The 24668-nt window shown below is 42.2% G+C and overlaps 1 protein-coding gene across 3 annotated transcripts in view; it reads left to right on the top strand.

The window, feature by feature from the left end:
* Positions 1-24668, top strand: part of LOC124072897 (speckle type BTB/POZ protein) — a 70139-nt gene that overhangs the window by 12548 nt on the left and 32923 nt on the right. Inside the window, exons 2-6 of one of the 3 annotated variants that reach the window (XM_046414668.1) lie at positions 2104-2239; positions 10824-10954; positions 20999-21280; positions 22671-22792; positions 24424-24575. In XM_046414668.1, coding sequence (XP_046270624.1) covers positions 21203-21280; positions 22671-22792; positions 24424-24575 — 352 coding nt within the window. In that variant the 5' untranslated portion in view covers positions 2104-2239; positions 10824-10954; positions 20999-21202. Of the gene's footprint in view, positions 1-2103; positions 2240-10819; positions 10955-20998; positions 21281-22670; positions 22793-24423; positions 24576-24668 lie in introns of all 3 variants that reach the window. The other 2 variants (XM_046414667.1, XM_046414666.1) reach the window with 2 other exon arrangements.

Here is a 24668-nt window from a genome sequence, read left to right as displayed (position 1 = left end):
AAATACATAATTGATTATTAAAATGGTTGACAGTTCATTTTCTGTTGTGCAACTAATCAGATTAGACGTTCATCCATAATTTTGCTCCTAATTGCTTTGGTCTTTTCACTGCTCACACCAAGGAAAGATAGGCGAGGCTGCTGGCTTGTGTCTGGCACTGAGCTCTGGTTAGCTTTAGCCGCTTTTCCTTTGCTAGCCTCTTCAAACCCCCCGTGAGCTTTGCGTTTTCCTCGCTCACAGTGAAAAACTTCCACGCTGAAGACATGTTTGCGTGCGGCTGTGACATTATAGCTTGTGCCGCTGTGTGTGTGACGTGTGATGCACGCGTAAAATTAGAGACAACGGAGACTGACCGGTGGGACTGCAGTCCGGGCTGAGCACACTGAAAACCGGTCGATTCCAGTGCCTGTCCGGTTAATTTGGTCATCCCTGGTATTAATGTAGAGCAGTGATGAGGCTGCTGTGCCAAAGCTTTGCAGTAGTTTAAAAATCATACCGTCTTTACAGTCGGTTTGGTATAATGAGCTACAAAGTACATTCTGTAAAACTGGAAAAATATCAGAAATTTCATTTAGAATTTTGATTCTGATTTATTGTACGGAAGGCGGGGCTGTTCTGATCCCCACTTTTCCTCTGGAAAATGTTTTATCAAACTGGTTTGGTATTTAATAGATTTTTTAAAAATTGGGCCTATTGATCTGGGTTGTGTCTGTTTTGTTTTCAAGTTTGGTGCATGTCTGCTTTGTTGAAACAGTGAGATCCATCAGGTATTCATTTCAGGTGAGCTATTGATCAGAAGGTGCTGGGCTCCCTTTTTGACATTTCTTTCAGGGTTCAGTGTCTGTATTTTGCATCTGATTGACATTTCCTCGGTATGTATCTGTAAACATGTGGATCTTAAGATATGTCATTCATTCATGTAGATCATCTCCTTTCTCCCTCAGGAAAAAAACCCACAGGAAGTTTGGATACAGGTTGTGAATACAAAGAGCTTAAGTGTATAAAGTAGCCTATTGTGTTATTATTATATTGTAGTATATTTACTGTGTAGTATGTCTGGGCCTAATGCAAGTCGGTGTTTTAATTTATGTCAGAATTTTCCTCTGTGGCAACTTGTGACTCACTTTTCTGTACTTGTTGCTGTCGTTTCAAGTCATTCATGCGTGTTTTAAAATGCAGCTTTGTACTTTATGAGCTTATTACAAAAGAACATTGACTCAAATCAGTCGACTGTTTTTCTAGTTTACTTGCCTCAAATGTCAGGGATCTTTATGGATTGGCTCTAATAAAAGAGCGTCACTGTGGCTGTTTAGCTGTAGACATTAGACACTGGAATAATGGCAGGCTAAACACAACCAGCCGGCTCTGCGGAATCCTGTTGGCAGGCATGTGGAGTATGAGTAAGCGTCCTCGGTCATGTTTATTTAGGTAGAGGTGGTATTTGGAAGAGAATTAGACTTGGAGGATTTAATGAGACTGCCGGAGCGTACCTCTATGCTAGAGTTGAGTGCCACTGTGGGTCTGTGCTGTCAGGTGGTTGTACTGTTATTGGGGTCTCTGTGGGCCTTTTATTCACACAACATGCAGCATGTACATCTGAATTGTATCCAATGAAATTTTTATCCATATTTATGGGTCACTGTAAACATACCCCAAGAAGTATTAAGGAAGCATTAAGCCTACTTTGGCTCTTTTTGCCATCGTTTGCTTTGTGGAAATGAAACTGCATTCCTTTATGACTCGGTTTACACCTGTGGCTTAGTTTGCTGTTTGGACACAGTCCAGATACAGTTTGCCTTTGGATTGCTGTTTTAATGCTTAGTGTAATTACGTAAGGAGTCCCTGTCCCACTTTGTTCTGCCTCACTGTGTAAACCTCACTACCGTCTTTGTGATATCTTGTCTCACACAGACACACAGGCAAGCACAACACACTCTGTCTCAAAAAGGTTCTGCATTCAAGTCTCCTACATAACAGATGTGCACACAAACAGTCAACTTGACAAGGAGTCTCTTGCAAGAATATGATAAGACACCGGCTCACACCCACACTCGCTCTCACAACTACAGTCTTGTTGATTCTTTCCGCTGTTTGCGTTTGCAGCTTGCCAAGAAGCTCAGGCTTTGGACAGACATGCAGTACTGACACACCTACAGACTGAGAGACCTGACGGACAGAGTCCAGCTGGCGAGTCATGGCAGCAGCAAGTGGAACAGATGTGCTAGGGACTTTGATCTAGGTGAGTACCAAACGGGGTGAGGATCTGGGGGAGGGAAGTGGGGGTGTTGGTCTGTACCAATATGAGGAAATGGCAGGTATACTGTGAAGGGGTTGGCTGGAATTGGTGAGGGGTGTTAGAGACAGTTTGAGCCTGTGATACTTTAGCTAAATATTTTGTTAAATTTTAGTGGCACACACGCACACATTAGGTTTACAGTGGTGTCTTCAAAATGTTTGAAACCATATTAACAAACCTGTAGGCCTCAAACTGATGTTAATACTAAATAAATTGTTTTAAGATGTAAACCAGCTCATGTATTTCATTGCAGTTTCCCAGGTGCCATGTGTTCTGCACTGATTTGTCAACCCAGCCATACAAACCAGTATTGCAACAGGTCTACATGCTGTGCTGTTTTGAATTCTTCAGGGCATTAAAGCTGTCTTTGATGGTCCACTGTGTGGTTCTGCGGGTGCAAACATGTCATGGAAAGTTACCAAGTTGTAGTTCATTAGTTTCTCACAAGCAAACTACGTTGTGTTTTGCTTTCTGAGATGCATACTCCTGTTCTCAAATGGCTAGCGTTGAACCAAATAGTGAGTAAGAGGAAATTGATGGTCCAGAATGAAAAATAAGGTAGATGGTTTGAATAGAAAACACAAACCTTCAAAAAGACTGAAGGTGACAAAAGATCTGAAGGCTACCAGTGGAGGAATACCAAGCAGCAAGAGAACAGAGGATGCAGCAGACACTTGGATCATATAAATTGAAGCTGGGTAAGAAGTTTCAGGTATTCTGTTGTCATTTAAAAGTGGATATCACATCCAGCTCTAATAAAAGACTTAAGAGTGAGAAAGGAGGAAGGAGATCGGGTTTTAGAAGGGGAAATGAGGATGGAGGCATGGAGGATGTGCTAACATGAGAAGCCAAAAAAACCAAAAAACACCCAAAATGAACAATAAAATATATCCTTCAGGGGAAATTATGTGGGCCTGTGTGTTCCACGCCTCCCCTGAAAACTTTTCCATGTTAATTAGGTAATGTAAAACTAGCAAGAACAGCAAGGCAGCAGGAAAGCCAGAGCAAAAGCTAAATGAAGAGACAGTGTAAAAGAGCACACTGTGTTCTGTTAGAGGCCATTTCTCTGTGTGCTCAGAGGAGAATATAATAAATGATGGTGCATTGTTGATGCGACATATTGGCCTCCCCATGTGTACAGGTTTGTCTGCTGTTTCATGAAACATTTAACACGGTGAAGAATCTCTCTTATTTGGTTTAAGAGGTAAATGTAGACCAAATGTAGACGGATGAGAAATTCCAGTATGCAGTTCACATCTGCTCTTCATGTTCCCACGTGTTTACAGTGTGATTTACCTTCATATATTCAAAGTGAAAGTCGCATTTCTCTTGGCAGTGTCTTCGATCATCGGCGTTGTTGCATATATCCATGAAAATTAAATCTGTGTAGGATTTGTAGAGAAATGCCAGGATATTTTAATCACCTCCTTCTTATTATCATACAGACAGAGCATCATGCAGAATCAACATGAATATGGTTTCGCAGATATACATGAGGCGCTGCCTGTGATATTGGTTTTCTTGGCTGTGACTTAATTTCTGTTCTCTCAGGAAACTCAAAATAGTTCCAGTATTGAAAGTGATGAAAACTACTGTGTGTGTTTTGTTCTTGTGCAAGGCTAGACGTGTTTCTCCTGTGCGTGTGTCTGTATATGCCTGTGAAAGACAGTCCTTGCTGACCCTGCAGTTACAGCCAATTTGCTGTGATCACAATGACAAGTGGCTTCATATGGATACTTAGTAATTAGCTAAGAGGAGATGGAGAAAGGTTGGAGTTGGTGGGGCATTCGAGGACCTGTCAGACGGCCCTGCTCATCTTGCCCCCCCCCCCCAAATCTGTCAGGAGGCTTGTCTGCCCTCCCCTCCCCCAGTCCCCTCCCTCACACTTGGCTGATCCAGTTAATTGAAGCCACTTCAGATCAGTCAGAGAAGCTGGATCTGCACGCCTGAGTGGACCATAGAGCTCACCTGACCTGTCAGTCACTACTGCCTGCTGCCTGCCACACACGCAGCCACATCCCAACACATTTATCACCTCAGGAGGCAGCAGGAAGGTGATCAGCATACACAAAGCAAAGCTCACCTCACGAGACACATCTTACTTGTAGTCTGAGCCCAGGTGCATTTGCACCAGTCAGTGTCAGCGAATGAAGAAGTGCATTTGAACCCTTGAGCTTTTAGTTTCCTTCATTCAGACAGTTGAGACGTTGAAAGGGATGGCTCTTAGACTCAAATAATAACGCACTGAAAATGTGGACATGAAGTGAACAGGAAGGCTTCATCTACCTTCATCTAAGAGAAGTGACGCTAAATTACGGTTTATGGCTATAAAGAGACTGATGTTGTTATCTGATAACCAGTATTTACGCGTACTTGAAAAAGAAATGAAAAATGAACCAAAGGGTAAATCTGCATTCAAGATAAAAAGTGTTAAAGCAGTTAAACAGCAGAGACTTCCACAAGTCCACAACGCTGAGCTGAAGTGACACGGACCACAATTGGATTTGTTTTGACTAATTTGCCTCCCACGTGGCTTTTGTAGATAGATTACGGCTGAATTGAAAATTGTGTGTGGTTATCATAAAAGCAACCAGTGCATGAATTCAGCAGAGCGAGTACTTTTCCCCCGACCTGACCATAACAAGCTGACTATATTCATTATCCCTGCAGAGCAATGTTCCCTCTCTTTGGCCAAAGCACATGGTTAGATGCAGACATACAGTTTACTTAAAAGCAGCATCTTGTATAGTGGTCGCCGTAATTACTCCTCCTTGGTTCCACAAGGCATGACAACACTTGAATTTTTCCACAGTTCTCCTGGAGCAAGGTACTGAGGAAGGACCACTGACACATCACCAGGTTGGATGTTTGCTGAGGGTTTGCACCTTTATGTCTTCCAGTTGAGAGATTGTCCCTGAAACACCCTATTGCTCTAAAGAGGGAAAGTTCTCTATCAGACATTCTGCAGGAATTCTGCAGCATTTTATACTTTCCTCTTAAATACTGTGCTCCTCTGTTGGTTCTGCAGTGCTGCCTTCCATAACACGGAACACAAGGGATGTGTGAAGTAGAACCATGGGGAATAGATCTTTTTGAGACAAGCCACTCGGGAGTGAACGTCTGAGATGAGAAGTGGAGCTTGTGTATTGTTTTAAATGCCAGGCTTCTCCTCATTGGCTGTGCTTTTCTTGTGCAAGCCTTTAGTTGTAGCTCAGTCAGCTGACATTTAATGCTCAGCCATTACATACTCTGCTGCTGCTTTAGTATAGGCCTAGTTGTTACTGGCATGAATATGAACAGACAGATGTGACAGCTGGCCAGCCATATGTGACAGGCCTTTTAGATCTTTATGTCTTAATTATTCCCTCCTGTGGGACCAATATTGACATTTTAGGTCTTAACGTTCAGATCTTACAAACTGCCAGCCTCCAGTTGGCATTATCTGTCTTTTGGCAACCTACGAGCCGATTGAGAAAGGTGCTCCCTGCTAAATTCTGTGGTGAAACGTGTGCTTTCAGATTTATCACAGTGTTGTTGAAATCATTGTGTATCATTTGTGTTGTTAATTGTCAAAGCTTTCTTCCCTTTTTTTGTGACTGTAAAAAATAAAGTTTTTGCAGGAATTTTTTCCTCATTTTCAGTGAGGCTTGAAGGCATCGTTTTCTTTTATATTTAGAGTCTGGACGCTGGGAACGCTTTTGAGACACACTGTGATTACGACTACACAAATAAAATTGACTTAATTAATAACTGGAAGTGGACGTTGAATTAGTTTGAACACTGTGTCTGTAAATATCTGTTCTTGGCTGCAGCTCCAGTGATCCTGCTGCAGCATGTAAGTGTGTGTGTGTGTGTGTGTTATTTTATTCAGATGATGTCACACCACAGGAGGGCACATTTACGGTTTCTTCGCGCATTGCGTTGAATTAGCTGCTGTCTTCTCTCTTTAAGGTTTTGAAAGAGAACACATTGAGCTGTTTTATTTGTCACGTTGCTGTATAAGCAGAATGAAATCAGCTCTGTCAATTTTTCCATCAATCTTTTTCTCTCCATCTCTTTTCATGTGTGTGTGTGTGTGTGTCTGTGTGTCTCTCTCTCCCCTTCTCAGTCTATCTCACCTGGCTTTTCCCACACTTTCTCATTTCTCTTGTTATCCCAGGTTCTAATTTCAGTTGCTGCAGCAACCCTGCGGCTCCCTCCACTTATTCCTCCCTCGTCTCTCTGTGCTCCTTGTTAAGTGTGGCAGAGCTGGTTAATGATTGTGTTTTATTTATATTTTTCCTGCAGTAGGGTTCCTTTTGAAGGGCCACACATGTCTTGACTCCAGAGTAATTCTGTCTTTCTTTCTGCTGTATTTTCATTTCATGTCTTTCTGACGGCCACTGTTAGCTGTCAGTTATCCAGTAAGTTGTGGTCACTCAAGGACATTAGGTGGACGGTCGCTGTTGATCCAGTGCGCTGCTTGGATGCAAATTAGTTTGCTCAGTGTGCCTTGTCTGATGGTTTCCTGTTACGCTGGTCAAGTTTAAATGTTCAGCCAAATTCTTGATTCCTCACCAGTTCATGTATTTGTAACACACCTACTGTAAGGGATGCATAATGTTAATATGAATTCACTTCGAACCTTAACTGAAATACTTTAATATTTAGACGATGGCTAAAATGCTGATTAGTTTCTGATCACTACATTGTTTCAGTGTCTGAGCTTACTTAAAACAAATATTTTAGATGTATTTTTTGTGGATGAAGATTCACTTTGTCATAACATTTAGGTTCACTCACCAGAAAGCTTTGCTGTGAGATGCAGACTTTCACAGTGCTGCGTCATGTGAGAACAAGTTATCGTGATATCACAACGAAGATATCGTGTTGGAGCATTGAAGCAGTGGCTGATTCTCATATTGGTCACAGTGTGTGAAACGTTACGTGATTAGCTGACAGCGTTTACGGTAAGAAATGACGTAGACTAAATACAGTCTGATGACAAACCAAAAGAAAACCAGCAGCATATGGATGCAGCAGGGGACGGCATATTTTCATTACCCAGCATCTGTCCAATATACATTGAACTATTCTGTTATGTTGGTCTTATTGGACATTATTGTACTGCCATTACATTTGCACTACGCTAATGCCTACTGCGATACACAGCCCAGCGAGTGTGTTTTTGGGGGCAGTTACTTGCTCGGCAGCTGTGTTTAGGTGAATGCCAGGACCGGCGTTTTCCCAGCAGAACATTGCATTGTAATGAAATGATCAGTGTGATTCACCTCACCTGTCACCTCACCTGCTGTTCCATTTTACTTACGTTTTATTGTTTTATTCTTTTCAGATTAAAATGTTTGTCCTTTTGTTTTGTGTGTGGAGCGCAGAGGGGACTGCAGCTGCATTTTGTTTCATTTTCAGCTGCATTAAAGCTGAACCATGAGCCTTGAAGATTTCCTTCTTTCCCCCACCATGTATGTTTTTATTCCTTTCACATTTAATCTCTTGGTAATGTCTCTGAAACGGTTGTAATGGCAACAAGTGGGTCCTCACACCCTTTATGTTGTTATCATCCTAAAATGATCTGTGCTGATGGTGTCCCACTGGCAACATTGAAGTAATGGCATTTGAAAATTATTTGTAAAAGAAAAACTCCTCTCTTTGGTTATTTCAGTTGCTTCTTGAAGAAAAGTCCACCTTGCTTATCGAGAGTTAGAGAGACTTGAAATCTGATTTGTTTTGACGTGTGCCTTCCTTGTTTGCTTTGCTGTCTCGGTTTATGTCTGTCAGAATGTTTGTTTCTTGTTTTTCCTCATTGGTTGTAGTATTCTGTGGACGACTCATGTTTATGTTGGCAGGTTCTTTCACCTTCTCATTTTTGCTTGGTTGCCTTCCTTTTTTCTTGTGTCCTTTCCCATTTAATTTGTTCCGCTCTTCTAATATCTTTATCTGTTTTTATGTATTTTTGTATTCAACACGGTTAAAGATAAATGCCGTCTGTCTTCCTGCTGTTGTGTTTTTTCCACTCGTCTTGTTTATTTGTCTGTTTATCTGCCTCCGTCTCTCTGTCCATCTTGGCATCTGCCGGAGTAGAGAAAGTATTTCTGGTGCTTTTGATTGGCCATTCAGAGATTGGAATGTGCCTGCCTGACACAAATGACTTCATTAGGGAGTGATAATCTCAGAGGGGGTCTCCACCAAAGGCAGCCTGATGTGGCAGATTTGTCAGCGCCATTTTGAGGAAAGACGAAACGTGTGGAATAGTTAACATGTGTGATTACAAGTGGCAGAATGGATGGAGAAGATGAGTTTTAGGGCTGAAAGTTTGGTAGTGGCAGGAGGGCTCTCACAGATAGAAAGAGAGAGAGAGAGATGAATTAGGAAGGCTTGGATTCGGAGCATAACTGTTGGTTACGGTCCCAGATTCACTGCAGAGATCTGAAATGTCACTGTGTGTATGAGTGTGTGTGCTTGTGTGTGTTTATGGTGGTCGAGCAGCTTTATCTGCCTGGCATTTCCTGCTTTCAGAACGAGCTCCAGCACCAGCCACCATCTGATGACCCTCCAAAAGGCTCGGCGCTGCAAAGAATATTGAGGGGAACACACGTAACCTTAACATGAATTAGGAAAGCTTGGGTTTAGAGGCTGGCACACAGGGTTTTGTCACCTTTACTAACACGAGCGGTTATTTTTTTTTAGTGGGGGGGCTATCTTAATATTGTTGTGGAGGTTTGATTCATCCCTGGTAACTTTTCTGTGAGCTCCTGTGTGCAGGTAATAGACTGATCCCCAACCAGACTGTGGACAGATTAATACAGATGATATGACACATTCACAATTGTCTGGCATCAGCTTGTGGTTAGAACTTTGCTGTCTTTTCCAGGTTGGTTGACATTTAGGTGCCAGCAACCAAACAGAGACTTTCGACTGCAGGCTCTCAGCACCCACCACTATCTTAGCCGGGGTTCTTCAGGAGCAAATATTGAAAATGTCAGCTGAAAATTAGATCTAAATACTGAAACTTGTGAAATCTGTGCATTTTTAATTTCATATATCTCTGATAAAGAAACTTACATGCAGCTGTAACGTTTACTTTTTATGCATAATAAACTGATAAGATGAGCAAGTACAGGCTCATGCTAATGAATTTGATTTATTTGTGATGGAAATAATGGTGAAACTCAACCCGTAGTGTTTGAGACAAGTTTTGCTGATGACTCTATTTTAAAAGTTTTTTTTTTTTTAATGCCTCGGCTGACCAGCAATATTTTTATCTACTTAGCATTACTGGCATTTTCTTTTTTATTATCAAGCCTCTGGTTTGACACTTTTCAGAGTGGGACGGCTCATTTTCAGCCCTCACTGCATAATGTATGTGTTCTTTAATGTATAGATAACAATGTATAAAAGGTCACTTTTGGTTTTAGAACACAATCCATCTTTTATGGATTTAATGGAGAGCATTTAAAATTCTCCCTGAATATAAATGAATGTGTGTGTGTGTGTGTGCAAATGTGGTAATTGGGAGGCAGAGTGACGTCGGGGCACACACAGGACTTACCCTTGTCGTACCAAGTGCAACCGATGGATAGAACTGAACTTATTAGCGCAGCTACCTTTTCTCTTCCTTCGTTTCACTGAAAAGAGCAACAGCAAAGCAATAAGACAGGGAGCACCAATTGCACCTGTCTCCAAATCCTCTCAGTGGCCTGTGAGGCTCTGCCTGGGCTTCCTTACATACAGTATATGTGAATTTATGTGAATTCTGTGTCTGTAGTGAAAGCTGCACAGGAATGGAAAAGCTGATAAAATGTCTTTCGGAGTTGATGACATTATGTGATAATTAACGAGATGCATTCACTCACTCAGGTGATTATGAAATGCAAAAGACACCAAGCATGTCTTTGTTTCCATCTTCTGAAATATCTCACATCAGTAGACAGCAAAGGGGAATAACACCTTGTCTTGTATTCATGAGTTTTTGAAGACAGACCTTTGTTGTTGATGTGAAGTCTTCAGGAAGCCAATTTATTCACCTCAGTAGACCTGGCGGGAACACATATAATTGCATTTTGCAGCATTTGAAACATCAGTTCAGAATTTCCTCCGCTTTTCAGTTTGCATGTTGTTTTTCTCTTTTACTTCTAATGGACACTGCATTCACTTTAGAGGTGTTTTCTGATCTGATGTCTCTCCACAAAAGTTCATTGTGGAAAAATCAATTTTTTATGAAGTGACAGTGCTGCAGTTAGTGTTTAATCAGGTTTAGGCACAACATAGACTTGGTTGGGTTTAGAGAACCCAGCCTTGACTGTCAGTTGAAAATGAGTGGTCTCCGGTGTTAAAATCTGATGCTTTGTTGACCCACCCATCCTCCTCAGTTTTCTCCTCATGTGGTTTTTGTTGTCCTTTAATACTATCACTTTACTTACTCCTCTTCTCCCGTAGCTGCCTGAAGGCTGTAGGACCTTGAATGTAAATATAATGCTGCCATGCAATTGCTGAAATCACTCTTTCTGTCACATTTTTCTTGGGAAGACAGTCTCTACAAAGGATGACCCAGGACAACTGCTGAGGATGACCCTGTATGGCGGCTCCCTGCCTCAGCGGTTACTGCTGAATGGCCTCAACAGCAAGCTTCTGCAGTGAGAGAGAGATGAGATGTGACATCTGGTAAGAAGCAGGAATGTTCTCTCCTGAGGTGAAGCTTGGCTGGTGTGAGGAAAAGTGCCAGTTTTGTCCCCCTCCCATGGCATCAGACTGTCTTTGATCCCCATATTTCGGCACAGTGTTACGACAGTGACATTAACAGTTGACTTGTGTGTATATCCACTTAGGTTTTAAGTACCTTCTGCTATTAGAAAGACCACCAATAGGGACACTTCTACAAGATGGCTACTTTTCACCGATGGTCTCTGAGAACAGGATACTAAACAGCTTCATACAGACACCTTGCTGTCAATCATGCCTTCTATATTTGAGAGCACTAATTTTCCACTCCTCTTTTGTGCTTTTCCTCTCATACTCACATGACTTACTCTGCCCCTGCTGACATCTCACAGATTCACTGACTTGTTCTGCTGTACCCGCACAGTTCATTACTGTAATGGTTAGAAAGGAGGAAATGAGTGTTGAGGAGAAAGATAAAAAAAAAGGAGTAAAACCTCATTGTCTGAAATGGCTCCCTTCTTTACTCATCCACTACCCTTTACATATTAAACATTTGAAACACTCAGTAGTTGACTATATTATGAGCTCCCAGACACCACGATGCATCATTACTGTGCGAACCGCTGAGGATTTTCTTTATGGCTTTAAAGTACATAAATATTAGACATAGAATTCAAACTCAAATAAAATGGCTGACGTTAAGTATATCACACTTGGTAGCAAACAGGGAGTGATTCTGGACAAAGTACTGGAGTGAAGAGGGGAGGGTGAAGGCAAGATGAAATTGTCTCTTGCTGAAATGAGCCTTTATTGGTATCGGGGGATAGACTGAAAGCAATTTTACCTAAGGCAAGGCGTAATTGAAATGAAAAACAACATGAGGAGGAGGTCCGTGACCAAAGCCTGACATGGTCTTAACCTTTTTTATCTGGAATTCTAATCATGTCATCATGACATGCTTTGTACACTGGTTTCGTAAGTAAAAACAGGCTAGATTGATTGCATTCTCGTAACTGAGGGTTTATCAAGGTTTTTTGATCTCATCAAAGATTCATTAGGTTTACACAGTGGAGAATTAAGAGGTTTGGTTTTCATTTATATGTCTTGTCACATCCCTAAATGTGAAACAAACAAAAACTTTGAGAATAGCTAATATCAAAATTTGTGTCATGTTGTGTACAGTATCACCATTACAACCACAGTCTGTTTTACTTCCTATTCTGATTCTAACAGACTGAGTGACTCGTTGTGCTGCACACTTTGGTTTATAAAAGCTGACAACCTGTTGGCAAATGAAGGTATTGACTGAGTGCATACATGATGTCCAACTCTGTGAACAGAGAAGGATCAGAAGAGATTAGACAAGCCGAGGGGATAAAGATGGAGCTAAAGACAGGCTTTGTTTTTGGCCCCCTTATGAGCCAGGGCTCCTGCTAATTACCAGGCTCTCTGGTCCTTGCTAAATGTGTTTGAAATCCACTGGATGCAGATAATTGAGCTGGAAATGTGTTACATGACAAAGTCACACTGAAGGACAACCACTAAAAAAGGCCTCCTCTCCACTTCCCCCCCCGTTTCGTCTGTCAGGCACACTTTTGAAATAAAACTCCCCCAAATGATTCATTCCACAGCGTTTGCCTTTGTTGTTTGTTGAGATTGAAGCTTAGGGGATGTTTGAGCCACTAGTTGTGATAAGCTATAGTCAAAACAGAGACAGGCCAATGGTGGAGGTGTCAGACAGGCCTGTGTTTTCTCGGTGCCGAAATAATTGCTTTTAGCCTTCAGTTTAGGGAGGTGAGCTTTTAAAGATCGTACACACATCATCATAGCCAAAATGTTTTATAGTCACAGGCTGGATGTCTCTGTCCATACATCTCAAGTTTTTTCTTGGCTAAATGGTTGCTTGTACTTGCGCAGATGTTGTACTGCCTAAATCTCAATTTGATTCCAGTTCTTCATATGAAAATGGATTTATGTTGATCTCGGGTAGAGATGTGCACCACATGGGAATGTTGGAGTAAAGTTAAAACAGGATGAAGAGAGACTCCCTGTCGTTCTATTTGCATTTTAATTATAAATTGCATCATTGCACTGAGTGCGGTAACAGAAAAACTCCCTCGCCCTCCATTCACTCCTCCTTTTTGCTTCAAGCTCTGCTCACTTCATGAGAATGAAACTTCACGCCGTAAGCCACTGCAGGGCAAAAAATAAACAGGCAGGGTAATACGTAAGAGCACATCCAGTAGTCATGTGGATGAATGTGAAAAAAGCTATACCTCAGTGGGTGCATGCAAATGCCGTTGCACAAATATTGTTTTGTTTTTTTCCAGCTTTGTTCAGACAAAGGGAGACATATTGTAAAAAAATAAATATTTTTATTTGGATGGTTAGACAGACTTAGCTGGGTGTCAGTGGGTGTTGGAGGAGGAGACTCAGAGTGAGAGAGAGCTGTGGACTGCAGCCAGTATCATTTTGTAATTTAAAAAAGCACTTTTCTGTTGTTATCTTGGCTTCATGGGCCCCACTGTGGTTTGATGTCTGCCTCTGAGTATATAATTTTTAGTTTTTCAAGTCTCACAGTGGCTTTGGCTGTCTCTGTTTTTTGTGTGTGTACTTGTGTACTGTTTTGTCATGAAAGTGTTTTGCTGCGAGTATGGGGAGCTAATTGATTACACTGGAGTTGTGTGTAAGCACAAATTGCAAAAGCCCAGACTGTAAAGCTTTAGATGTGGGACTTAAAACTCCAGTCTGGATTTTTCACAGGATGACAGTGTGTTTATGTACGTTCGTGTTTATGTTTATGTATAGCTATTGCATGTGCACACCACATGCAAACCAGTTCCCGTACAGCAGTAGTACAGCAGCAGTATTGGATTTCTAGAGGAATTATGTCCATCAAATGAGCCCTTTGTCGTTCTTGCGTGTCGGCCTTATTGAATGTATAATATCGGATGTTTCTTGCTGAGTGCGCTAAATATTAGGGGAAAAGTATGCAGATTGATTGATTTGCATGTGTAATGTGATTTACCCAGATTTAAGTCATTGTGGTAAAGGTATTTGTGTGTGTAATGAAGTACACCAGACCATGTACATAACTCATCAGGTATTTATTCACGCATTGCAGCTTTGTGGCAAAATATGTGCATTTTTACAGAGACCAAATGCTCAACATTTTGACCGTAGTTAACGTAAATGACTTGAAGAGATGGTGTAAACACATCAGGTCTTTTTTGTTTGTGTTTAGATTTAAGATTTGTCCCTTCATACTGAGACACTGAGCAGCACGGCAGCTGATCAGATCTGCAACTTCAGAGCAAAGCGGAGATTTGGAGATGATCAGAAAGGATGGAGGAAGATGAGAAAGGATGATGGCAGAGGCTAAATGAAAGAATACTCTCTTCCTCTTTGTCTTTTTCAGGCTCTGCATTACGTTTGGCTCAGATAGCTTTTAGCCACTGTGGAGCGTTGGTTATATTAGATAATGAATGATGATGTAGTGATGAGAGCTCAAGTTTGGCAGCTGGCCAGTGCTTTGTAGCCTACATGTTTATAAAAGGTGCAGAGTAATCATATTGCTTTTATTTAAGTGTCGCCCCTGTGCATTACAGATATGATTGTTTCTTGGCTTGACTCTACATGCTAGTCGCTTCAGTAGTCTGTATTTATTTCGGGTTTTGGAAAGTGCAGTTAGTTTTTTGTCATTCTACCAGCACTAATACTGTGAAGTGATCTCTTGTAATTCAGGCAAAACATCAAAGCAATGACTGCTAATCTGTAACGGTGAGACAAAATTAAGTTAATTAATACTGCCACTCATAGTAGTGATACGTATACTTCATATTGTGAAGTGCAGCTAAGACAATAAGAGTATTAATTTGGGCTAAGCTATCTCACTCTCTTAATGTGAGACTTCTTATTGGGTTCTTTTTTTATCTTAGCCGCATAAATTAGCACTATTCACAGTTTCACATCTATTAAAGAGGAAATGTGGTGCTGGCGTGGTTTCCTGGTCATGTAGCAATCTCGACTGAGAGACAGAGAAAATGGGGAGTTATGGTGATGTTTTAAAGTAAGGAGAAATAAGGAGACAGAGAAAAAGAGATAGATCGAGAGAGGAAACCATCGGCGATATGGAGAGGGATGGTGATGTTGTTTCGCTGGGGTTTGCTCCTCACTTCAGGGAGGGTCTCTGTCTTTGCTGGCGCCTTTTAATCCATCACACCTCCTGCGGCCCTGGATCCGACACACTCCAGTGTCTCCCCAAGCCGCTGCCGAGTTCGCACTCAGCCCTGTCATGCATGTGTGCCCACTGTTCCCATTATTCTCTTATCCCTGTTTTCACCCTCTTTTTCTCTCTCTGAGTGAGTGTCAAGGCTATCAGCCTCAGGCAAGATGGACAGACAGTGTTTTACAGCAGACATGTTTTCATACATCTGGCCCTCAGGAAATTCTCCTCCCCTCGGTCTATTTTGTTCGCCAGTCTCACCTGCGGCTGCTTCTCGTGTAGTTTAGATTTTCTTGCCATTAATGTCAGAGACACCTCGGCGCTGCTTTCCTCTCTCGTGACCGTCTGCTTGTCTGCTGCCAAAACTCCCGAATCTCACATCATGGAAAGTTGGACCCACTTCTGTCGTGTGATTCCTGTGTGTGTGCCTATTTGACAGGAAGTGCACCTCCAGCCAGCTGCATATGATTTTTTGAAATAGCTGCTTCATTAGATCAGTCTTGCTGATCCTCCGGATGCACCCGCACATGCTCCTTGTTAGCTTTCATTGGAGTTTCCGTCCACTTTTAATGGAATCCAACCGTATAATGAACAGGCTTCATTAACCTTCTGTCAGATTTCTCACCCAAGCTGGAGGAATGAGGGTGCTGGGGGTTCTTAGAAAAGCGCAGGGGTGTGCATAAGCAGTGGAAAAGTGGGCTTGCATGTGGCCGTTTGATTTACGTTCAGAAATGCGTCACACATACGCTCAAAGCTGCAACACTCACTTAGCCTCAGTTTTTTGGCATGTTTTCAGTCTTTGTAGTCTGTCCCTCTAAACTCTGCAGCCCGTCTCTGTGCCTCGCTGTTTTGCTCGCTGCCTATTGTCGCCCAAGGTGACCTCTAAACACTCCGAGTTCCCTGCTGTGATCGCAGCCTTTTCTGCAGCAGCCAAATCACACAGCTCCACCCCCTGTCCACCTGGTGGTGGCGTCTCAGCACCGATCCACCCGTGTTCTTCCCCTCCCAGCAGGAAGTGGGGTCTGAAGGGAGAGGCTATTTGGCGGTTCTCTCTATTTGATTTTTTTCCTTTCATTTTGCAAGTTAAAGGGAATTTAGATGGAGACACGTTGTCAGTGTGTGTGTGTGTGTGTGTGTGTGTGTTTGTAAGTGCTTCTGTGCTCGCATGTAAAATGTGTTTTTGTTTTTTCGTTTTTATAATGAATTTATTTTCTCTTTTTGAGAGTCTCAGCAATAGCTGTAATGAATTCCAGAAGGCTTTCCGTCTCTCTCTTCTGTCACTCTTCACGTCCTATTTCACAGCAGGCCCGGTCGCCTGAAGTCCCTGCCATATGGCCGTACTCAAGGATTTTTGAGATAAACTTCACTGCTTCATATGAAACCATTGATATAGCTGCACATATAGAGCTTCTCATCATCACTAGTAGCTACAGTGTGTATTTTTATTTTTTAAACAAAACCTAATCTAATATAAAATTTCAGGACACTGTGGAGTCTTTACACTGACTTTTTGCTAATTGCTAAACATCAGCATATTAACATCTAGTAGTTAATAGTTGGGCACCTAAGCTGAAGGTTTGATTCCTGGCCAGAGTAGGGCCTTTCCTTTACATGTTCTCCTGGTGTTTCCTCTGGGTGCTCTCGGTTTCCCTTACCCTTAAACACATGTATGTTAGGTTAAATCCCCTGTCCGTGACCACTGGGTTAGAACTGAAGTGGGTCCCCATGTTCCACTCTAAAGTCTTGCGATAGGTTAAATGCAGAGAATGAGCGTCCCTCTGGGATCAGTAAAGTTAGTTAATGTAATAGTGTTTAGCATGTGCCTTTCATTCTTCATGAGGCATAAGTTAACTAAACTTGTCTCAAGATTTAAGAACAGCAAAAATTCTCTTCTGTTTTCTGGTGAGCATTGCAGCCTGATAGTCCTACAACTGTGGATGTAATCATTTAGAAAAAGGTCGCTAAGTGTTTCTGATTTTGCACGAGTGAAGTACCAAAGATAAAAACAGTATTCTCAGTTCACCAGCTTGGGATGTTGAGAGCAGATCAGTTAAATATGCATTGTCTTGCACGTTGGGGTGGCTGTGCAGGCAACATGTGCATAACCAGCCATTCAGATTGTCACGAGCACAGATGGAAAAACAAATGAACAGAAATGTGTCCTCAAGTGTAAATATGCATTATAAGCTGTTCACATTATAAGATTTGCAGATGGAGGTAGCATATGCGCCGAAATACTGTATGTGCTATCACCATGTAAAATTTACAGATGGAGTTAATATCACAGCACAAGCGTTATTATACCGTGTGCCGGATCATGGGCTGACTCTCTGTGTGGTTGCTGGTTGTGGTGTGGCTGGTCAGTATCTGGGCGCCTGGCAACCCTCGGCTCTCATGGTGATGGGGGAGACAGATGCAGCATCACCTCTCTTAGCTCTTGTTTATACAGAGGAAGTTGAATCTATCTGTCTGTTGGTTTGTCAGACCCTCCTCCCTGGTGTGTTGAGGTGTGTGACAGAGAGATGGAGGCTGGACTGGCAGAGTGAGAGCAGACTGTCTCTCTGTAATGAATATAAATGGGCTCCAGATCCCCTCATCTGACTCCCCTCTCTGGGATGGAGGTGGCCCATCCTCCTTCCCTCCCTCTCTATCTACTCGCAGACTTACATTGTACATACAGAGCGCAGGAACACACGCACAATCGTAGAAATGGGTTTCTGTCTTGATTTCTTTGTGACTGCCGTGTGGTCCAGCTCAGCCAAAGCAGCTGTTAGTGAGACTCTCAGCACAACTTCATTGCAGTGTTGCCAAAATAACTGTGCTTCAGCCTGATATTTTTTAGATCTTTTTATGAAAGATAGTTGGTATTACCTTTAAAAATCAGCTCAGGCAGTAATCACTTTATTTTCTTTGCAATTTTACTCTTCTTTCACACATGTTAGTGCTGAAAAATTGTATTAATTAATTTGTCAATCACCAAAAAGCCCAAAACTCCCAGGGTGCAGCTTCTGAGGTATGAAGATTTGCTACTTTCTAAAAGTGAACACCTACAAAATCTAAAGCAATTGAATAAGATAAATGATAAACTAGAAGGCCACTCTGAGAGAGCATAGCTGCCATCTGCGAGCACAGATTTCACAGTCAATAATATTTCTTGCGCTTGTGAAGCGTAGAACATGGGACGATTTTTCCTCAATATCTCTGGTGGAGTTTATTGCACACAATTCACATTTGTATTTGCACATATAAGAGCAATACTACTTGCATGATGTTTGTATATTTATGTGATATGAAGTCACTGCATTTCTTCAATGTCTTGTCGCCATTGGACTTTACTGCCATCCACCATATTTTGAGATGTATGGCCTTTATTCTGTCAAGACCAAAGGACCTTTCTCATGCTAATAAAGTGAAAAATAATTTTTGTATCCACCTTGTGATTTGAACCCAAGTTTAATGGGTTTTTACTTGGTCCATACTACACCTTCCCACCAAGTTTCATGAAAATCTGGCTGCTGGCTTTTCTGTAATGCTGCTGAAAAATAAACACAACCTCCTTGATGGCGGTGATAAATAGAGAAGTCTATGTGAAGCTGTTCTTGTTCTTCCTGTTCTTAAGTTGTTTAGATTTGATGGTTAATGCACCCTGTAGTGCATAGTTATCGTGCAAGTGAATACAGCAACAGCCCTCAGAAATTGCCGAATCACAATATGAACCGAACATTATAGACTTCACAATGTTGTGGTCACCACAGGGCTTTTGTGTCTATGTGTGCTATATGATAAGCTATATTGTGTGGTTCTTTAGTATGCTGTATTTGCCAGAGAAGAGATTGAGATGTACAAGTACACTGTGCAGAGTCTGAACTAGTTTGCTCTTTTTCTGTTTCGCCTCGTCTGAGCACCCTTAACCCTGGTCCTTATTTATCCAGCCTACAGGGTGCTGATGGAGGCCATACAGCCGTAACAAACGCTCCCATAGCCGAAGCACAGGCCCTCCATTACCTCCTTACTTTCTCTGTTAATCACCTTTGGAGGATCTTCGTAAATATCTGCCCAGTGTACTCTGTAATGTGACTTTATTTATTTTCTCTGTGCCTTGTGCATTATCACCTATTAGTCATTCTTCCCATTCAGGGTGCCATCATCTGAGTCCCATGAGAAATGAACTGCAGACATTTCTTTTGAGGGAGTCCTATGATTAGCACACGTCTCCTCCATCTCTCAGACTTGTTATTGCTGCTTTTCCTCCTGCTGCTGTCTTGATGTTTGTCATGTAAAGGATGAAAAAGAAAAAAAAACATCCTTGGCTTTATTCTGCTTAAGTGTCATCTGGGTCTATTTAGAAAGCTGGGAGGCTGTTAGCAGTGCTGCCTGTGTTGTCATGTGTTCTTAAATTGATTCCCTGTGATTACTTGGCATTTGTGGTGCTCTGTAAGGGACCGGATACAGGAATATCACTTGGTAGATTGTGCTTTAGATATGCTGTGAAACAAAGCTCATATGATGACAGACAGACACCCACACACACACAAACACATGTGTGTGCGATAATCTGTGTATACACCCTCACTCACTCATATGGACTATAATTAATTGCCAGGAAGTCTCAGGTAATTTAAATTGCAAATCAGTGCAGCCTTGTTCTCCCAACTTTTGTGATTAATATTTTATTGTTTTACCGAGCGAAAATGCCACCAGTGTTTTTCATCAGATACAAATAGCACAAAAGAAGAAAAAGGGGGGATTGAGGAAGATCAGATCCAGGCGTTATCTCTAAACATTAATTAAGTTGTGTCTGGGTCTGTAGCTGTCGAGGTTGTCTCTCCTCTCTCCAATCCACTCGTGAAGACAGAGGTCTGCCTCACTTTTCACCCATTCTCTCATTTCTTGCTCCATCTCTTCACGTTCTTCGCCTGATATACAGTTTCTGGCAAGTTTTCTCAGGTCCTGAACTTCTCTTTCAGTTGGCCACTAATTAAGCAGCGAAGTGGAAGGCTTTCTTTGGCAGGAGATCAGGGGGACGTGCAGGTTGAGTGAGAAAAGCCAGATTCTGAGACCCTGTGATGACTTGGGTATGAATTGTGTTGAGAAGAACTTGAGAGGAGCAGAGGATGGAACCAGCGGAAAAGAGAGATTTAGTCAGCAGAGAAATGAAGGTTTGAAACCAAACTGTCATTTTTTTTCCCAACAGGAGTTTAAATCCCATGAGACTGCCAGTGTAGTAAAGGACCAAAAATTAGACAAAATTAATGAGGACTGTTCCTTTTGCCACAAATAGAAACCTCAATTGCGGCATTTCAGAATGAAAAAAAGCCCTGAATGCAGGTTCTCATATAAAAACGACTTTGACCTTTCTTAGCTGGCACTAGCTATTGAAAGTACCATGTGACCTTGTGTGGGTGTTTGTGTGAGTACAGACTGGCAACTCGAGATGAAAGTCTTCAGTCTTGCTCTTTACTTAGAGCCACGGCGGACGGGTGCAGCCTGTCTGGAATCAGATGGCTGGCAAGGCGCTCTGCTCCTCTCAAATCAAAACAAAGACGAAACCATGGGCAGACAAAGGAAGGCTTCCCCCAGTGAGGCAGAGCGCACTCTGCTGTTGTGCTTTGAATGCTGAAGCCTCCTTTAAAGCAAATGATTTCAGAGCCTTTCCTTCCTACTCACTAGCAAAGGCCGCTCAATTAGGCTAACCCCTCAATTAGGAATTGCCACGACATGCGCAAGCACAGACACATAAACACCAGCACTCACACAAGGTCACGGTGCCTCACGAGTTTAAAGTCAGTTATTTTAATGACTGTGTTTCTGTCTTCCCACAGAGTGCCGATAGTTATTTTTGGAGCCTGGACGTCCTGTTGTGCTGGATGCAACTCTGCAGCCCTCCGTACAGCAGGTGTTAGTTAAGAGGCGGCCAGCTTGACTGATTATTGGCCTTTCCTTCCCCTACACGCCGTGTAACACCTCACTCGACACCTGGCTGGTGCTTCAGCTCAACTCAGGTCATCTCTGCATCAAGGTTGGCGATGTCCAGAGTCTCAAGCCCTCCACCGCCGGCTGAAATGTCTAGCGGTCCTGTGGCTGAGAGCTGGTGTTATACTCAGGTGAGGAGGGATGCATAACTTGAATTACTGGCTTTGTGTAGTGGCTTCAATTCCAAGATTCCCTTCAATTTCATGTCAACAAGTAGTTTATTTTGTTGTCACTGATTAGGCACACGATTACAACTAATGGAAGTTGAGTTTTGTTAGGCGTGACTTTGATGCTTTTCAACCTGGACCGTATTTTCTCATGTGTTTGTGTGTAAGTGACTAATGGAGACAGAAAATGTTTGGAACTGGTCCAGTACTGAGCCCGAGCGCTGCAGCCGACACCTTCTAACCAGGCTCTGATGTCACTTTTTTGGGGCAGTTGCCCACAGTCAAAGGATGTTCACTTATTGTGCTTGTTTTTTTTAACACTGACAGACTAAGATTGTTATTATAAGTGAGAAGACAGAGAAATAAAATGTTCATCTTTACCTGTTGCCTGCTCTGTGCCGTTTTATGCTGCGAGCATATAAAATCTCAGTTGTCGGCCAACCTGTCAGCTGTTGAGTTGCATTGTGGGTGATGCGGGCTCCAGGACTTGACAAGGAAGACTAATGTGTGGAATAAAAAAAGAAGATACCTCGGGGTTCTGCTGCACCGATGCCGATTGATTGACTGACTGACTGATAGATGTGTTGTATACTTCAGGAACACAAAAATGTGTGTTTTCTTTCCCTCGGCATAACATAGGAGCACATTACTGCATGGAGAACATAATGAACACTGATAGTTTTGTCAGAGCATTTACATAATAGTAAATGGAGCTAAATGTGAGTGAGAGAGCCGTCAAATGGGTATGTTTTGGAAGAGATAAACTTTTCGATGCCTGATTTTGCTTCCATTGACGTGGGTGTTGGATCTAAAAGGAACCCTGTCCATCAAGAGAAGTTGTTCAGTTTAGAAATCCTGTACATCAGTATCAGCTTAGCTTCATATTTTATGTGACTGGACAATGAGCAGTTGAATGGAATGAATTACTGCTGGATTTTTTTCAGTAACTCCAGTTTCCATAATTTCTTTCTCACAAAAATGGGTATAATTGAAGCGTTTTCTTTGTTTAAAGGTTATGTGTACTGTAAAATTGTGCTTGTTTCAGTCATTGCAGCAGAGGCTTTGCTGTTCAGAGCCAAGGCAGATAAAGTATGTCACTGATAATGTCTGTTTTCCTACCCCCTCTGTGTTTTTGCAAAATTGTTTTGTTTTTGGTTTTTTTTTCTGCTGCCACTTTTACAATATCCTTTCTTCTTTGCCTCCGTTTGTTGTCAGTGTTTATGAAGATGAAAGGGAGTTTTGATGTGATGGTTTTGAAGTCCAGGCTGACCAAACACCACTTACCCATATAGAATAGATAAATATATAAATAAAGAGATCTGGTTTCAGCCCTCTGTGTGTCTCCTCTGCGCAGATCAAAGTGGTGAAGTTCTCCTACATGTGGACCATCAACAACTTCAGCTTCTGTCGCGAGGAGATGGGAGAGGTCATCAAAAGCTCCACTTTCTCCTCAGGAGCCAACGACAAACTCAAATGGTTAGTGAAGGCTGGTTGTCGTAGCAGTCAGCTGTTGAAGATGAGGAATATTCCTTCCTCCTCTGCTCTTTCAAGGGTTATCCACTTGCATCTTTGAGCAGTAGAACAAGAGATAAAACCAATCAGTCTCCGGTTGCCTGCTTCAGTGAAATGTGCCTTTATTCAGTCTCTGTTGCCGCTGATGTTTGCTTACATGGTTGGAATATTTTTTTGAGCACTTTTCATTCATGAATTTAGCCAAACCTGGCTCTGTTGTCATTTCATTACACAAAGCTTTGATCAGAGTGCAGGGAAATTGATTCTGGATGGTGGGTATTTTGAGGGAAGTCGTATATCAATTATCAGTCTCAAGTCATTTTTGGACATGATGCCACTGGTCCACTTCGTCCTGCCTGACCAACACTCTTCACCATCTTTTTTTTGTCTAATCTGGGAGACCAACTCAGACTGTTCTCTTCTAGTCCTCTGTGTCGTACCTCACTGTCAGCATTATTATTGCTTGTTTCTCTGATGCTCACATAGGTGCTTGTTAGAGAAATGAGATCCACTGCAAGTCAGCCCCACACCATTAGGCATTACTGCAAGAGGGCGCAAGTCGTAACAGTTACAATAATGAAAATAATTAGGCTGTTTTTTTGCACTGAATTAATAACAACCTGTCAAGAGGTTTGGGTCGGATAGCTGCAATGCATGAAAAAAACAGCAACCATGAAATGGACCCTCTGCAGTGTATTTCCAGTATGACAAACCTTAATTGTTGATGCTGCATACTGATGAGTACTCACTCTATTCAGTCACTGCCATTTTTCTTTTACTTTCTAGTAGTTTTTTTTTTAATATGGGTCATTTGAGTAGGCAAGTGTTAGAGTTATTGGCCAATTGCCTGCCAAATGAATTCTACATTACAGAATATATGGATATTGATTTTTCCTTTCAGTGTTGAGTTTAGAGAGCTCTAGCACATTCATAAGTCCTTGAACAACCCCCCTTCACACCCCCCCTCCCCAATTCCAGTGGATCAAGGACTTTCTCAGACTGTTAGATGAGGCCCTCACTTCTCCTCCACCTGTACCCCCACAGGGCTGCATGTCTGTTGTGGGGCTGTGAGCCCTGTCCTCTTTGCCCTCTACCCTCATGACTTTGACATTTAACCACCACCACCATCGACTTGGCGGACGACACGACTTGGATGACTCTCAGGAAAAGTCAGGAGAGCTGACAGGGATACTGAACAATCTTGTCCTGAAATATCATCTTCAAAAACAAAAGAACTCATAACAGACTTCTGAAAAAACATTGCAGTCATGGATTCACTGTAGGTCAGCAGGGACTGTGTGCAAAGGGTTCAGGCTTTCAGGTTCCTGTGGATGCACATTGCTGAAGAACTCTCTTGGATGATCGACACCAACAAGGTAGTCAATAAAGTCAGTAGATCTGACTGCAAAGCCAAGGATGAACATCCGTACCACTGTGAAGTACATTCCCTCCCTGCTAATAACCAGCATATCATTGCTGACAGAATGACGTTATTATTGCATATAAGCATTTTGAAATGCCAGGAATTGAAGCATCACATTCATTTTTAACTTCACCTGTCTGATCATAAGGTTTCATTCTTTTCCTGCCTCCAGGTGTTTGCGTGTGAACCCTAAAGGCCTGGACGAGGAGAGTAAAGACTATCTGTCGCTTTACTTGCTCTTAGTCAGCTGCCCAAAAAGTGAGGTGCGTGCCAAGTTTAAGTTTTCTATCCTCAATGCCAAGGGAGAAGAGACCAAAGCCATGGGTGAGTGTTTTAACTTAACCAAAACTATCTGACCCACACCTCCTCATTTTCATTTTCCTTTTAACTGCCCCCCCCCCCCCCCCCCCCCCACTT

This window comes from Scatophagus argus, chromosome 16 (assembly GCF_020382885.2).
Source record: "Scatophagus argus isolate fScaArg1 chromosome 16, fScaArg1.pri, whole genome shotgun sequence".
Taxonomy (NCBI): domain Eukaryota; kingdom Metazoa; phylum Chordata; class Actinopteri; family Scatophagidae; genus Scatophagus; species Scatophagus argus.
The sequence above is the reverse complement of the archived record's forward strand: the minus strand, read 5'-3'. Positions and strand labels throughout refer to the sequence as shown.